Here is a 15,871-nt window from a genome sequence, read left to right on the forward strand (position 1 = left end):
AGTAAAGAACCTACCTCTCAATCTCCATAAAGCTTCTCCCAATAACTCTAAAATTATGCCCTATCATGATAGAATTTTCTGGCCTTGGAAGAAGTCTCTGTCCATCCACTGTATCCAAGCCTCTAGACATCTTGTCCAACTCGATCAAGTCACTTCTCATCCGTCTTCACTCCTGTGAGAAAAGCCATCAGCCTTCCTTCATCAGACATCCGCTCCAGGCAGACAGCTTCTTGGTAAATCTCCCCAGGACCATCTCTAAACCTTCCACATCGTTCCTATAATGAGGCACCAGGACTGAACACAATATTACAAATGTAGTCTAACCAGAAACCTTTCGAACTGCAGCATGGCTTCGCAGCTCTTAACATTAGTCTCCCTGCAAATGAAAGCAAGTACAACATATGCCTTCTAACAGACTCTATCATCTTGGGTTGCAACTTTGAGGACCGATGCACATGGAACCGATTCCTGTGTAACACCACCGATTATTGGGCTCCAGTCTGAATATTTTCTGTCTACCACCACCATTTGGGTTCTATGGGCCAGTGAATTCAGCATCCACACAGACAGGCTTCCCTGCATCTCTTCTTCTTTCTTCCTGAATGAGCCTGCCATGGGAAAACTTATGAAATGCATGACCAAAATCAATATACACGAGATCCAAATAATGCAGTTCCAAAACACAGTGAGTTGCTGAAGTGAAGTTGAGACTTCATTCATTTATTAAGCAAACTTAACGAAATACACAAACAAACCAAAATTCTTAAAACTATGAAATTTGAATTGATGCTTCAATATGGTTCAATCAGTGTTCATTTAATTTGCAGAGTAATGTTCCAGATATTTAGCTAATTTATCAAATCCAGGTGACATCTTCAAATGTACAGCAGGAAGTTGTCAAATGGATGAACAGTTTTGATAAGGATAATGCTGAGGAAAGAATTTTAGAAATCGATACAATATCTGATTAATTATGCTTGCTCCTCTGAATGACTTGTCAGACTTTTTTGCCGTGTATTGTCTCAGCAACTTTTTTAAAAATAGTTTTTTTTACAAGTTTCCTTATATTTCCAGAGACCAGCTTTTAACAAATGAAACATTGAAATAAATGGAAGAGAAATTCGCAAGTGACTGTTGTGTGCAACATTTTTGTGATAATATTTTAATGTCTATGATCCCAAGTGTTGATGTTCGTTTCTCTGTTATAAACATATTGATTTTTAAGTCACTCTCAAATCTGTTTTATTTTCTATTCAAATATCAAACGGCAGCGACCAGACATTCTTCAAATATGTTGCAATCTCTGGTGATCTTATGTGAGTCCTTACTCGTGCATGTCTCCCAACCTCTTTCATAGAATCTTAGAATAACACAATGCAGAAGAGGCACCTTGATCCATCGAATCTCTGCTAACTTAGCTGTACCATATCAAAAGGGGTCCCACTTGCACACTCGGCCAATAGCCTTGAAAATTAAGACACTAGTGTTCATGCAAGTATTGGCTAAAAGTTGACTACTCTCCAAGGCAAAGCGTTTCAGAATATCACCACTTCTGGGTTTTCTTTTTTGCCCCCTGTGACCATCCTGTATTTCACGGTTAAACAATGTGCCCATTTTTTGGTATTCCTTATTCGAAGGGAGACACCTGTTTCCTCATCACCACGACCATGCCTCTCTCAATCATACATATTGCTCGACATGGTTGCTCACAGTAATCAACACGGGCTTATGCAGCCTCCATTCAGAGCTGTTCCTTCCAGCTGTGTACTGCCATGCTGCATTCTTCATGAGGCAAGCCCTTGTCCCGACTGAACTTCCTCCAATATACTGGCAACGTGCTAATGCAGACATGTCAATTTTGCTCCTTTGCAGCTTCCCTTACTAATAGTCTCAGTGAGCCCATACAGAACAAAAACTCTCGGAATGCTTGAATTAAATTCACACCCTCAAATCTGTTAATGAAATAAAGTTTCTTGCTGTTTGAGTTAGAAGAAGGGACAAAAAATTCGTTCTCCGGAGAACGGCATTAAGTGCAATCACAACTGTTCCTTTTAAAAATAATCTACCATTAACCCCACTCTTCAATTTGTTTCTACAGTCCTTTGAGAGAAATGACATGTGTCTATTTCTGTGTCTTATTGAAAGGCAGCATGAATTAAGAATTCGTCTTTTTTTTATTGGATGGGGTCCCCTTGTGATTGCCCTGTTGTCTGTAAAGTAAAAGAAAAGAATCGAAATTGACTTTGCTTTTCTCTGCAGATCCCGAGTTTTCACATTGTTCACGTCTTCCTTCTTCCCCTGTAAAAGTCTGATATGCAAAATACTCCAACAAACACGACATATCATATATCCCTTCACCAACACAATAAGCCATACCTCTCACAATATTAAAAGCATGTTTGCAAACACAATAATCCACCCTCCACAGTGTATGAAAAGTGTCTTCACGGACACAATAATGCACCTCTCACAGTGCATAAAATCCCCTCCACCAACACAATTACACATACGCCACACAATATCACAAACACCTTCACCCAACAATTCCAGTCCACCAATGCCCTACCCCGACTACATCCTACTCATTGGTCCAGTTCTCAGTTGTTACGTAACCACTGAATATTCTTCACTTTAGTGGTCATTAGTGCTTTTTTTCCTTTTCTCCGAGTTTTGGCAGCAGATTCTTGCATGGGAGATGATCTTTCAGCATCATCTGTACCTGGGGAGAGATGCAATTTTTCGGTGAGGAATCCAGTATGAAAATGAGGAATTGCAGTTATACTGACAGAATGAACTCAGGAGACATCACCAAACCCCTTTCACCATTGATATCCATTTTGTCTAAAAGAATGAGAGCTCCTGTCCCATCAATGACTGACGAATCCCTTCATATGGATGTTACGTTATGAGGAACTGTCTCCCAATCCATCAATGACCGTTCATCACTGAATCAGAAAGTGAAGACTCGTCAGTGCCATTTTGCCATAACCATCACGGGATATGTTGATGATGCAGCCCATGATATGCTAAAATTAACAACTACGGATGATCAGTTAATGCTGACTATGATCATTTAATCAGGGGTTGAAGTAACTGAGTATAACTGCAGAACAAACCTCTTACCTTTTCAAGATAGTCAGAAGTGTCCAGCTTGTTCCTGCCAACGTACATCACTTGAGCATGGCCATTGATATGTTCACAATCTTCCTCTGACAAGTCCAGCATCACTAAAATGTTGAGAGGATATGGACTAAGCTTCAACACATCAAAGCCCCGAATATGATTAGTTTCAGAAGTACAGAGAATAATGTGTGCAATCTCACAAATCTAAAGTATGCTAGGAGCTATTAAAACACTTTGGTTGGCACAGGTGCTTAATTGCATGACACAATGGTTCAGTGGTTAGCACTGCACCTGTATATTGCCAGACTGCCAGATTCAATTCCAGCTTCAGGCGACTGTCTGTGTGTGATTTGCATCATCACCCCCTCTCTGTGTGGGTTTCCTCTGTATATGTCACTTTTCCTCCCACAGTCCTAAGATGTGCCGGTTAAGTGATCTGGCCTTGGTAGTTACCCATTTTGTTCAAGAATGTGTAGGTGAGTTGCATTATTCAGGGGAAATGTGAATAATAGATAATGGGTGTGATATTCATCAGAGGGTTGGTGTGGAATTGTTGTGCCCAACTGGCCTGGTTCTGCACTGTAGGGGTTCTATGATTCTATCTTGACTTCATTTATAGTCGCATAGAGCGAAGATCAAAGAAGTTGTGATGAAGCTGTTTAAGACGTGCTTTCAGCCTTCAGTGAATGATTGCATCCAATTGTGTGTGACGGACATTCAGAGTGAAACCGTGACATTAGATAGGAACAGGGAAAGATTTGCAAGAATGGATCTGCTCCCATTGGACTTAAATAACATAGATAACTTTGTTAATTTAGGACTGTTCTTTTTGGACAGGTGAAGATCAAGACACTTCCAAAATCATTTTGGACGTAGACAGTATTGATCCAGGGAATGGACAGGAGTTCTTTTCCATCTCATGCAACAACAGTCTCAAACTGAAAACGTGGAGTTACTGGGAAAGAACGGAAAGCAAATCAAGAGGATAGGTTGGGGAGTGACGGCATTGGATAACATAGCGATTCAAGAGCAACTTTCTTGCACTGCTGGTTACTGCTGGCGTGGCGGGTAGATCATTTACGAGGAATCTTGATTGATTTGTTTTTTCAAAGAAATTGTGCTGACAATTGAGGACGAAATGCTCATCCCGTGCTTCAGAAATTCTTCAACTACATCTTATATTGTGAGACTTAAGTGTACCTCCTTGGAGTGGACATGTGTATAGCAGGCTCATGGAGAGTTGCAATTACGAACCACAAATGATTATGTGAGAGACGGAGTATTTCTAAAGTTAATGCCTGAAACAATTAAGTTGAATTTCTCCTCTCAGCAGCTTTTGGATACCTGGTGTTAAATGTTCATCATCTGCTCGTTTGCACTCAGTAGGTGGTTCTGTTGCAGGGCTTGTTGATTCTGGAATGAAAGACAAAAACGTGAGACGTGGATTGAGGAAATAACTAGTGATACAGAGATGTAAAGAGAGCTGTCGAGATTATGGTGGGTGTAAAGATTTGAATATGGGCAGAGAAAAGAAATACCGACAGAGTAAGAAAATGACATGTTGGAACAGGGTGTTGGAGAATTTGATATGATGGAACACAGGGTTAGAGCTTTACACAGAGGTTATGTTTATCATGTTTCCTAAATGCATACAGGAACGAGATCAACACCATACCAAACGAGATGGTTATGACGCGAGACAACAAGATTAAATCACTGTGGATGTGACTTCAAATCAAACAACTGGCAGCGACTGTCAAACTGGAGCCTTCCGTATACTTCCTTGAACAGGACAAGCTGCAGAAGAGGATGAGTAAAGATTTTTACAATCACAATTTTGTTGAAGTGAATGGAGTGAATCTCTTACTCGTGATAACTAGCTGTAAAACTAGCGGACGCTGTTTTAAACATGGTTCCAAAACTTATAGAAAATATAAAAGGAGGAGTTAGGACTTGGAATGAATCATCGAGAAGAGTGAAGACTTTCGGCTCAGTTGAAGCATTCAACAGGTCGTTAGACGATCTTGTAATTAGGAACAGGTGTCAGTGTGATGGAGCAAAGGTAGGACTATAACAGTATGGAGTGGGTGAAGAAGAGGCGAGAGAGAATGTTGACTGACGTTATCAACATAATTTTGACAACAAATATAAAATAAAAACATTACACAGAGCCTGGAAGCTCCTTTAAAGCTATGAATTATCTGAAATAATTGGTACAATGCCTAATCTGATTAAAGACCTGAGTGAGAAAGAGGAGAAGGTCAGGGCTAGAAGAAGAAGAATAACAGGAAGCACATGCAGGTTTTAAATTTCAACTGACTGGTCTGTTCCTATGATATACGAATCACAAAATCAGATCAAGTAAACGTTGTTAGTGTCTAACCCTCTTTGAACTCTTAGTAAAATCTGCACTCAGTCATAGTCTCAATCACACAATTTTTGAGGATTTCTCGTGACACTTCTCATCTCTTAATCACATGAAAACTTAAATCAGAGGAAAAGTTTAAATGGAATTCTGGTGATTATCCGAGATAGTATAAGTATAGTACAGTACTATACAGTACTAAGAACAGGTAATTTCGATTCCTAGAGTATTTACTAGTCAGGGTATTTTTCCTCCACTTTGAAGGGCTTCAGATTTGTTGGACACTGGGACCTCTTCTGGGGAAGGCAGGACTATTATAAAATGGATGGACATCTGAACCAGGCCGGCACCAATGTCTTGGGGGAGTTTTTGATACTGCTATTGGAAAGTTTTAAAACTAATGTGCCAGGGGACTGGGAACCAGAAGAGAAAACAAGTAGGTAACGAGGTGGCAACTCGAGACTGTAAGCATCATGAAGATAGCATTAATAAAGGGAAGAGTAGGCAGGGAATGGATAAAGTCAAAAGAACTGGTGGCCTGAAATGCATCTACTTTCATGCAAGGAGTATAGCGTATAAGACAGATGTACTTAGGGCTTGGATTGGTGCCTGGGAGTATGATGTTATTGCAGTCACAGAGACTTGGTTGAAGGAAGGGCATAATGATTAGCAACTGAATGTTCCAGGTTATAGACGCTTCATAAAGGAGAGGGGGAAATAAAAGAGGGGCGGTGGAGTTTCTTTGCTCGTCAGGGATCATCTCACGGCTGTGCTAAAGGAGTACACTATGGAGATAGTAAGCAGTGAGGCATTATGGGTGGAACTGAGAAATAAGAAGGGTGCAGTTACATTGTTGGGCCTGTATTACAGGCCTCCCAACAGTGAGCGTGAGATAGAAGAACAAATACTAAAAAGATTATGGGAAGATGTGGAGGCATCAGTTTAGTGGTGATGGGAGATTTTAATTTTCTGAACATTGACAGGATACACTTAGCGTCAGAGGTCTGGGTGGGGTAGAATTTATAAGAAGTGTGTAGGAGAGTTTTCTAGAGCAGTATATCAACAGTCCGATGAGGGAAGGAGCCATATTGGATCTGGTACTGCGGAACGAGCCAGGACAGGTGGTAGACGTCTCAGTGGGTGATTACTTTGGGAACAGTGACCACAATTCTGTCAGTTTTAGAATACTCGTAGATAAAGATGAGAGTGGTCCTAAGGGAAGAGTACAAAACTGGGCCAAGGCCAAATATATCAAAATTAGGCCGGATCTCTGAAATGTGGTTTGAATACAGCTATTTGAAGCGAAGTCCACATTTGATATGTGGTAGGCTTTCAAAGATAGTAAAAGATAGTGTCGGTTTGGCAAATCCCGTTGAAGGGTAGGAAGGGCAACATTCGTGAACTGTAGAATTGTACGACGAGCTGAAACGAAAAAGGAAGCGTCCATAAGATCTGGTCAGCTAAGAACAGAACAGGCGCTGGAGAAATATAGGAAGAATAAGACTAGTCTTAAACGAGCAATCAAGCAGACTAAAAGCGGTCATGAAATACAGAATTAAGGAGAATCCCAAGCATTTTATTCTTATATAAGAAGCAAGTGGGTTACTAGAGAAAGGATTGGTCCACTGAAGAATAATGAAAAAGAAGGCTGTGTGTCGAACCTGACAGAATGGGTGAGATTCTGAATGATTGCTTTGAATCAGTGTTCACTAAGGAGAGGAACATGAATCTTGAGATTAGAGATAGAAGTTTGCTTAGTCTGGATCACGTTGACATAAGCAGGAAAGAGATGTTGGGTAGGCTAGAGGTTATTAAGGTGGACAAATCCTCAGGACCGGATGGCATCTATCCAAGGTTGCTGAGGGAGGCGAGAGAGGAAATAACTGGAGCCCTGACAGATATATTTGTGGCATCCTTAAATACAGGTGAGGTGCCTGAGGACTGGAAGGTTATCCCCCTGTACAAGAAGGGTAGTGGGAGTATATAACCACAGACCAGTGAGCCTGATTTCGGTGGTGGGAAAGTTGCTGGAGAAAGGACTGGGGGATTGGATCTGTTTACATTTAGAAAAGAACGGGCTTGTCAGTGATAGGCAACAAGGTTTTGTGCGGGGGAGGTCGTGCCTTACCAACTTAATAGAGTTCTTCGAGGAAGGAAGAGCTGTTGATGTCATATACATGGATTTTAGTATGGCGTTTGATAAGATTCCCAATGGTAGACTAATGGAGAAAGTGAAGTCACATGGTGTGCAGGGTGTTCCAGCTAGGAGGGTAAAGAACTGATTGAGCAACAGGAGACAAAGTGTATTAGCTAGATGGAGAAAGGTGTTCAGTGTTGTTCCGCAGGGGTCAGTGTTGGAGCCACTGTGTTTTGTACTATACATAGATGATCCGGAAGAGGGCACTGTTGGTATGATCAGCAAGTTTGCAGATGACAGAAAGACTGATAGAGTAGCAGAAAGCATAAGGGACAGTGAAAAAAATACAGGAGGATATAGATAGACTGAAGATTTGTTCCTAAAAATGGCAGATGAATTTCAATCCAGAAAAATGTGAGGTGGTGCATTTAGACAAGACTAATTCTAGAGCGAATAATATGATGAATAGAAGGGCCTTGGGAAACGTTGATGGGCAGGGAGATCTGGGAGTGCAGGTTCATTGTACACTGAATGTTGCTGCACAGGTGGATAGAGTGGTCAAGAAGGCATATGGTATGCTTTCCTTCATAGGACGGGGTGTTGAGTATAAGAGCTCGCAAGTCATTTTAAAATTGGACAACATTTGGAATACTGTGTTACAGTTCTGGTCGCCACATTACCAAAAGGATGTGGACGCTTTGGAGAGGGTGCAAAGTAGGTTTACGAGGATGTTGCCTGGTATGGAAGGAGCTAGCTATGAAGAGAGGTTGAGTAGGTTTTCATGAGAGAAAAGGAGATTATGGGGGACCTGATTGAGGTTTATAAAATCATGAAGGGTATCGACCGGGTGGATAGGGACAAGCTGTTTCCCAGGATGAAGGATTCCATAACGAGAGGTCACACTTTCAAGGTGAGAGGTGGAATGTTTAAGGGGGATACACGTGGCATGTTCTTCACACAGAAGGTGGTGGGCGTTTGAAATGCGTTGCCAGCAGAGGTGGTAGAGGCAGGCACGGTAGATTCATTTAAGATGCATCTGGACAGATGCATGAGTAAGTGGGGAACAGAGGGATACAGATGCTTAGGAATTGACCGACAGTTTAGACAGTACATTTGGATAGGCTCAGGCTTGGAAGGCCGAAGGGCCTGTTCCTGGGCTGTAAATTATCTTTGATCTTTGTTTCAATTGCAAGGGGGTCACAGACTCAATGTGAGATGGTGAGATGGAGTTTTTGTTGCAGAGAGGAGTTGGAGATGGATATGCATTGCCAGAAAAGGTTACAGAAGCAGTCACATGGGCGACATTTCAGAGGCATTTGGATGGTTATCAGAACTGGAGGAAAATACAGAAATACAGACCAAATAAGGAATGATGATTTGTTTTTACTTCAGATAGGGCATGATGATTGGAAAAGGATTGGAGGGCTGAACGGCCTTTTCCTGTGCCGTACTTCTCTTTCCTTTCTTAAGAATCAATGTTGGGGAATAATCTGAGAGATAACAATGGAGTCGTAATATGTGTTGAAAAAGAATATTTGTAAGAAAATTTCTGAGTGGCCTTTGGAATTTTTAGAGCTTTAGATCCCCGAGTTGTTGAAACATTTGAAAGTGCAATGAAGGAGCGAAAACACATGGCTAGAAGCAATACCAAGGAGAAACACAACATAAAGGAGTGTGGGAAATCACGAAGGGCGTTCTCAACATGAACAATTGTGAATTCTCGGCCTGATCACAGTCACTATGTCACAGACAAGATTGACAAAGTGAAAAACTCACGCTGCATTAATTACAAATATGGCCTTCCGAAAGAACAGGATCACAGTTTCCCATGGAACTACAAGGCTCACCATAGCGATCACCTTCACTCAGTCAATGCATCATGGGGATGTCATTTAATATGTTCCCACTGCCTGCAGCCACTACATGCTTCAGGCACAATGTCCCAATTCACACTGAGTCACTCCGATCCACTGCACCTCAGCCCTACGTTTTACACACCTCAGTCTCTACATCCATACCGCCTCAGTCACTAAATCACATTGTCCCAGCTACTTATTCACATTCACGTCCGTCACTATATCCCACTTCACTCAGTCACTCTATTACACATCTCAGTAAAAATGTCCCACACGTCTCAGACACTGTATCGCAGTCTGCTCAGTTAGTATATCCCACTGTCATAACTCACGAATTGTATTCCCCTCAGTACCTATCGATTCACCACAGTCATTTAATCAATTTGCTTGACACATCTCCCATTTGTGGGCAGCACGGTGGCACAATGGTTAGCACTGCTGCCTCACTGCGCCTGAGACCCGGGTTCAATTCCCGACTCAGGCGACTGACTGTGTGGAGTTTGCACGTTCTCCCCATGTCTGCGTGGGTTTCCTCCGGGTGCTCCGGTTTCCTCCCACAGTCCAAAGATGTGCGGGTCAGGTGAATTGGCCATGCTAAATTGACCGTAGTGTTATGTTAGGGGTATGGGTGGGTTGCGCTTCGGCGGGTCGGTGTGGACTTGTTGGGCCGAAGGGCCTGTTTCCACACTGTAAGTAATCTAATCATTCATCTCAGTTATTCAATCGCACTACCATCATTCTTGAACACGCAATTCCCTCTGTCGCTGCATCCTTCATCCCTCAGTCACTGCAATCACTTCCCTCAATTTCTAAATGGCACTACCCTCAATCACGCCACAAAACTAATTTCAGACATGACATTTTACACACAGGAGCCACTAATCCTACACACCTCAGTCATTCCATTCCAATATTCACCTCAAATGGCATGACTGCTTCCTCTGTCACAATATTCCAGTGCTCTCAGTCACAACATTTCACCGCCATCAGTTAATTCATCTCTCCCTCTCCTCAATCATTCAATCACCCTCCCCTCATTCGTTGTTTTCAACTACGCTCATTCACATTACTGAACATCACACCCTTAGTCACTGCACACGTTTCTTCTTAGTTAATATGTCACTCTCCTCTCAGTCAATACGTTTCACTTCCGTCACAGAAGTCACATGTTTGCAGTCTGAGCTGTTCTTCTGAGTGGTATGTGCCGTGGTTCACAATTCAGAGCTCTTGTTCTAGTAAAATTGTGTCAGAGTACATCACACCGTTTCCACACTGCATACCAACTTATTGAAGGACAGGCAGAACCTACAGCCAACTGTCAGACCTATTGGTGATATTGCTTTCAATGTCTCAAAAATACCCATTGGAAAAAAACCAATCCGACTAAGAGAGGATTTAAAAATCAAATTTGGGTTATAATCCGAATGTGAGTACATCCTGGTGCAGAAGATGCAACGGTTTGAATAAGTATCTTTCAGAAGATGGTGGAATTGTTTTACCTGCAGTTCCATGATTTGTTGGAAATTTGGAACTACAATAAAAGAATGCAAGAATCTCTGGGAGTTACAGAAAAGAGGAACACCACATAATGGCGGGCATGATATCATATCTACCATAGAATCATAGAAATGTACAGCATGGAAACAGACCCTTCGGTCCAACCCGTCCATGCCGACCCGATATCCCAACCCAATCTCGTCCCACCTGACAGCACACAGCCCATATCCCTCCAAAACCTTCCTATTTCATATACCCATCCAAATGTCTCTTGAATGTTACAATTGTACCAGCCTCCACCGCTTCCACTGGCAGCTCATTCCATTCATGCACCAACCTCGGCAGAAAACATTGCCCCGTAGATCTCTTTTCTATCTTTTCCCCTTTCACCCTAAACCTATGCCCTCTAGTTCTGGACTCCCCGACACCAGGGAAAAGACTTTGCCTATTAATCCTATCCATGTCCCTCATAATTTTTCAAACCTCTATAAAGACACCCCTCAGCCTCCAACGCTCCAGGGAATACAGCCCCAGCCTGTACAGCCTCTCCCTATAGACCAAATCCTCCAACCCTGGCAACATCAGTCTGAATATAGAGAAGAGTCCTGGATACCTGTTCTAATTCCAGGCACTTAATCAAAATTAGAACAACAAAATGCAAGCATCACCCAGTCCTTACTGCATTATAAGAACATCAAAAGGAAGAGGAGTCTGCTTTAAGGCACTCTAATTCACGACATCTGCAATTGCAGCCCACTCCAAAGAGACAAATTTCACAAGTCGCACCAAAATGAAATCCTACTCACAATAGTCATTGGATCATATTTCCGGCAGTGGGGCAACATATTCATTTCAGTGACTTCATTGCACCCTTTCTAGTAACTTTACCTCAATCATTCATTCAAAAAAAAATCACACTCCCTTTCGGGCGTGCATCTTGCAGTCAGTGCCCTGAATTCAATCCTGCAGCTATTTGTGGATCTAACTGAAGGTAAGATTGCTTTTAACTTCATGAGAGTGTCAGTTGGAGAGTTAATGTGTACTTTAGACTGAGAGGGAATATATCAAGGATATTTGAGGCATTATCTGACAGATATAAATCATACAGTTTCTCCATCTGATGCAGCACTTAACATATTCCGCCTCATCTAAGCACTAAATGCTATGGCAGTCCAAGTCAATGTCGTAAAACTTAAAATCTCCTACTATAACAATCCAATTGCTTCTGCAAGTCTCCCCAGTGCATATTTCTTCCTCTCTTGCCCGTTGGCTACTTGGGGGCCCACATTTCAACTCCAATAATGTCACTATCTCCTTCTTCTTAGCTTCACCCACAAAGCCTCACTGGGTGATCCTTCAGTTGTCACATCTCTGATTACTGCTGTGATACTTGCCTTAACAAAAATGCAAATCCCATTCCCTTCTTTCCACCACTTCTGTTCCGCCCAAACCACCTGTACCCTGTCACAGTACGCTGCTTGTATTAATTGCTATTGCATAAAGAATACTTCTCAGCGATTCAGCTCTGGCTGTTACCTGTTTCTGCGGTCACTGCTCTGTTTGATGATAAACTTTCCATCGGCTTCTGAGTTGAATATGTCGTGTCGTCCCCATGTTCAGCAGTGTTTGGATCTGAAGGAATGGAGATACATTATAAGAATGATTCAAAGATGGATCTCTTTAATTCAGACATGGTGCAATGATTCCCAGCGTGTCATGTATTTCATGGAGGCAAGAATGCAATAGTGTTTTCACTGAGTTACTAATCCAGAGAATCTGCGAATGCTTTGGAGATTTGTTTTCAATCTTCACACTGCAGATGGTGGAATTTTAAATCGATGAAAAATAATATATCTGTAATGAAGAATCAACTGATGGCCATGAGACCATGTTCATTTGCTGGAAAAAGGATTACACTACTGGCTAAGTAATCTCTTCTGGGAAGAAACCCTCATCTGCTCTCGCCTACAAGTGAGATCAGATCTACAGGAAAGTTACTGACATCCCACTTTGCTCAGTCACTCTATCACACTTACCTCAGTCACAACGTCCCACACATGACAGTCACTGAATCGCGGTCTGCTTAGTCGTGACTTCCCACTGCATTAGCTCATGAAATTCTATTCCCCCTCTGTACCTTTTAACTTCATGAGAGTCAGTTGGAAAGTTAATGTGTACTTTTGACTGAGAGGGAATATATCAAGGAAATTTGAGGCATTATCTGACAGATATAAATCATACAGTTTCTCCATCTGATGCAGCACCTAACATATTCCGCCTCATCTAAGCACTAAACGCTATGGCAGTCCAAGTCAATGTCGTAAAACTTAAAATTCGCTGCAATCTTTTGATCCATTCAATTGACGCACCACCTTCCTCTCGCCTCAGTTATTCAATCACACTACCATCACTCACAAACATGCAATTCCCTCAGTCACAGCATTTTCCATCGCTCAGTCACTGCATAACGCATCCCGCAATGTCTAAATGACACTACCTTCAATTACATTGTAAAACTAATTTCAGACATGACATTCCAGACACGGGAACAACTAATCTAATACACCTCAATCACGGCTCACACTCTCCTCCTCAAAGGACATGACAGCTTCCACTGTCAAAATATTCCACTGCTCTCCATCACTACATTTCAACAGCATCAGTTAATCCACCTCTGTCTCCTCAATCACTCAATCACCCTCCCCTCATTCATTGTTTCCACCTGTGCTCAGTCACAACATCAGACTTCTGTACACCACTAACTTGGTCACTGGATGCTGTGTAATTGGAGAGATGTGATCAGAATGGTGGACTATATGTTACAAATATGGAATGGACTTGGAAGACGATTTCTTAGTGGACTTTGGAGTTCTTATACCTACAGGTTCCAGAGCAGATGAAAGTCTTGTCACTGCAAGAAAGAAATGCTGATATATCTAGGAGTCACATGAGAGAGGAACACAACAAATTAGCTGTCAAGGCATCGCAGCTGTCTGACCCAATGTAAAGACCAATCCTGAAGAATTGGTCATTTCTCTGTAAATATAATCACAGGCTAACAAATTGCAAGCATCACCCTTTCATACAGCATGATAAGAAAATCAAAGGAATAGGATTCTGTTCAAGTCACTCTAATTTGCGACATGTCCAATTGCATTCCACTTCAAACAGTCAAACTGCACATGTCACACCAAACAGAAATTCTATTCCCAGTTATCATTGGAACATATTTTCAACAGTCGATGCAATATGGGCGGCACGGTGGCACAGTGGTTAGCACTGCTGCCTCACAGCGCCAGGAACCTGGGTTCAATTCCCGCCTCAGGCGGCTGACTGTGTGGAGTTTGCACGTTCTCCCCGTGTCTGCGTGGGTTTCCTCTGGGTGCTCCGGTTTCCTCCCACAGTCCAAAGATGTGCGCGTTAGGTGAATTGGCCATGCTAAATTGCCCGTAGTGTTAGGTAAGGGGTATATGTATGGGTGGGTTGCGCTTCGGCGGGTCGGTGTGGACTTGTTGGGCCGAAGGGCCTGTTTCCACACTGTAAGTAATCTAATCTATATTCATTTCAGTGAATTCATTGTACCTTTCAACGTTACTTGACCTCAAACTTTCATTCAAAAAAATCACACTCCCTTTCAGGCGTGCATCTTACACTCAGTGCCTTGAATTCAATCCTGCAGCTACTTGTGGATCTAATTGAAAGTGTGATTGCTTTAACCTTCACGGCAGTATCAATCGCAGAGTTAACGTGTACTTCCAGTGAGAGGGAATGTACCAAGGAAATTTGAGGCATTTTCAGAGACATATAAGTCATAGAGCTGCCCCAACCTAGCTCACAAGATGCAGCAGGTTTGGAATAGAATCTCACAGAGTCTTTCACTCAATACTGAACACAATCCCAAAAGTGCAACCTTGAAAACGTCCTGTGCAACTGCAACATAGCTTCCAACGTCTATCCTCAAAACCCTGACTGATGAACACCAATGTGCCCAAAGCATTGTTCAACGCCCTGTCTACCTGTGACTACACTTTCAGAGAATCGTGCACTTGAAACCCAAGGTCTCTCTGTTTCACTGTACTCCTTAAGGCCCGACTATTCACCACGAAAATCAAATATTGATTTGATTTTCCAAAATGCAACACCACACACTTGTATTTTTTAAACTCCATTTTCCATTTCTGAGCCCACTTCCGCAGACGTTTCAGGTTCTGCTGACAAACATCCTCACTGACTCTTTTAGTGTCATCTGGAAACTTACTAATCATGATTTGTACATTCTCATCCAAATCATTAATATCGATAACAATCAGGAATGGGCCCAGCTCCGAACGCTGAGGCCTTCTGCGATTTAAAGGCCTCCAGTCGGAAGAGCATCCTTTTACTATTACGGTCTGCTTTCCATCATCAAGACAATTGTGCATCAAATTGCCATCTTCCTCTGGATTCCATGCAATCTAACTTTCCAGAGCAGTCTACCACGTGGGACATTATGAAAGACCTGACTGAAATCAACATAGACGAGTTCAACCGCTTTGTCATCGTCAATCCTCCTGGTCAATTCATCAAAGAATTCTAACAAATTTGTGAGACATGATCTCCCACACACAAAACAATGCTGACTACTCCTAATCAAACCCTGCCTTTCCAAATTCACGTATATATTATATCCCAGAATTTTCTGAAGGAACTTATCGACTCCAGATGTTAGCATTATTGGTCTATGGTTCACAGATTTTTCTTAGCAGTCCTATGGAAACAGAGTGCGACATTTTTTACCGTCGAGCCTTCCGGGTCCTCGCCCGTGGCTAATGATGATACAAAAGGTGTCAGTTGGATCCATCGCAATTTCTTCCCTGGTCTCTTGAAGTCTTCTTGCATATATTTTGTCGGGAC

General features: G+C 42.2%; 1 protein-coding gene across 3 annotated transcripts in view; it reads right to left on the bottom strand.

Moving 5' to 3' along the window:
• Positions 1-714: 714 nt before the first annotated feature.
• LOC132809107 (uncharacterized) overlaps positions 715-15,871 on the bottom strand; it is a 59,122-nt gene continuing 43,965 nt past the window's right edge. For all 3 annotated transcript variants that reach the window (XM_060822516.1, XM_060822514.1, XM_060822513.1), the window contains 4 exons: positions 12,515-12,610; positions 4,468-4,536; positions 3,124-3,227; positions 715-2,719 (listed from right to left, as the gene is read on the bottom strand). In XM_060822516.1, the coding sequence (XP_060678499.1) occupies positions 2,642-2,719; positions 3,124-3,227; positions 4,468-4,536; positions 12,515-12,610 (347 nt within the window). In that variant the 3' untranslated portion in view covers positions 715-2,641. The remainder of the gene's footprint in view (positions 2,720-3,123; positions 3,228-4,467; positions 4,537-12,514; positions 12,611-15,871) is intronic.

This window comes from Hemiscyllium ocellatum, unplaced genomic scaffold (genome assembly GCF_020745735.1).
Source record: "Hemiscyllium ocellatum isolate sHemOce1 unplaced genomic scaffold, sHemOce1.pat.X.cur. R10, whole genome shotgun sequence".
Taxonomy (NCBI): Eukaryota; Metazoa; Chordata; class Chondrichthyes; order Orectolobiformes; family Hemiscylliidae; genus Hemiscyllium; species Hemiscyllium ocellatum.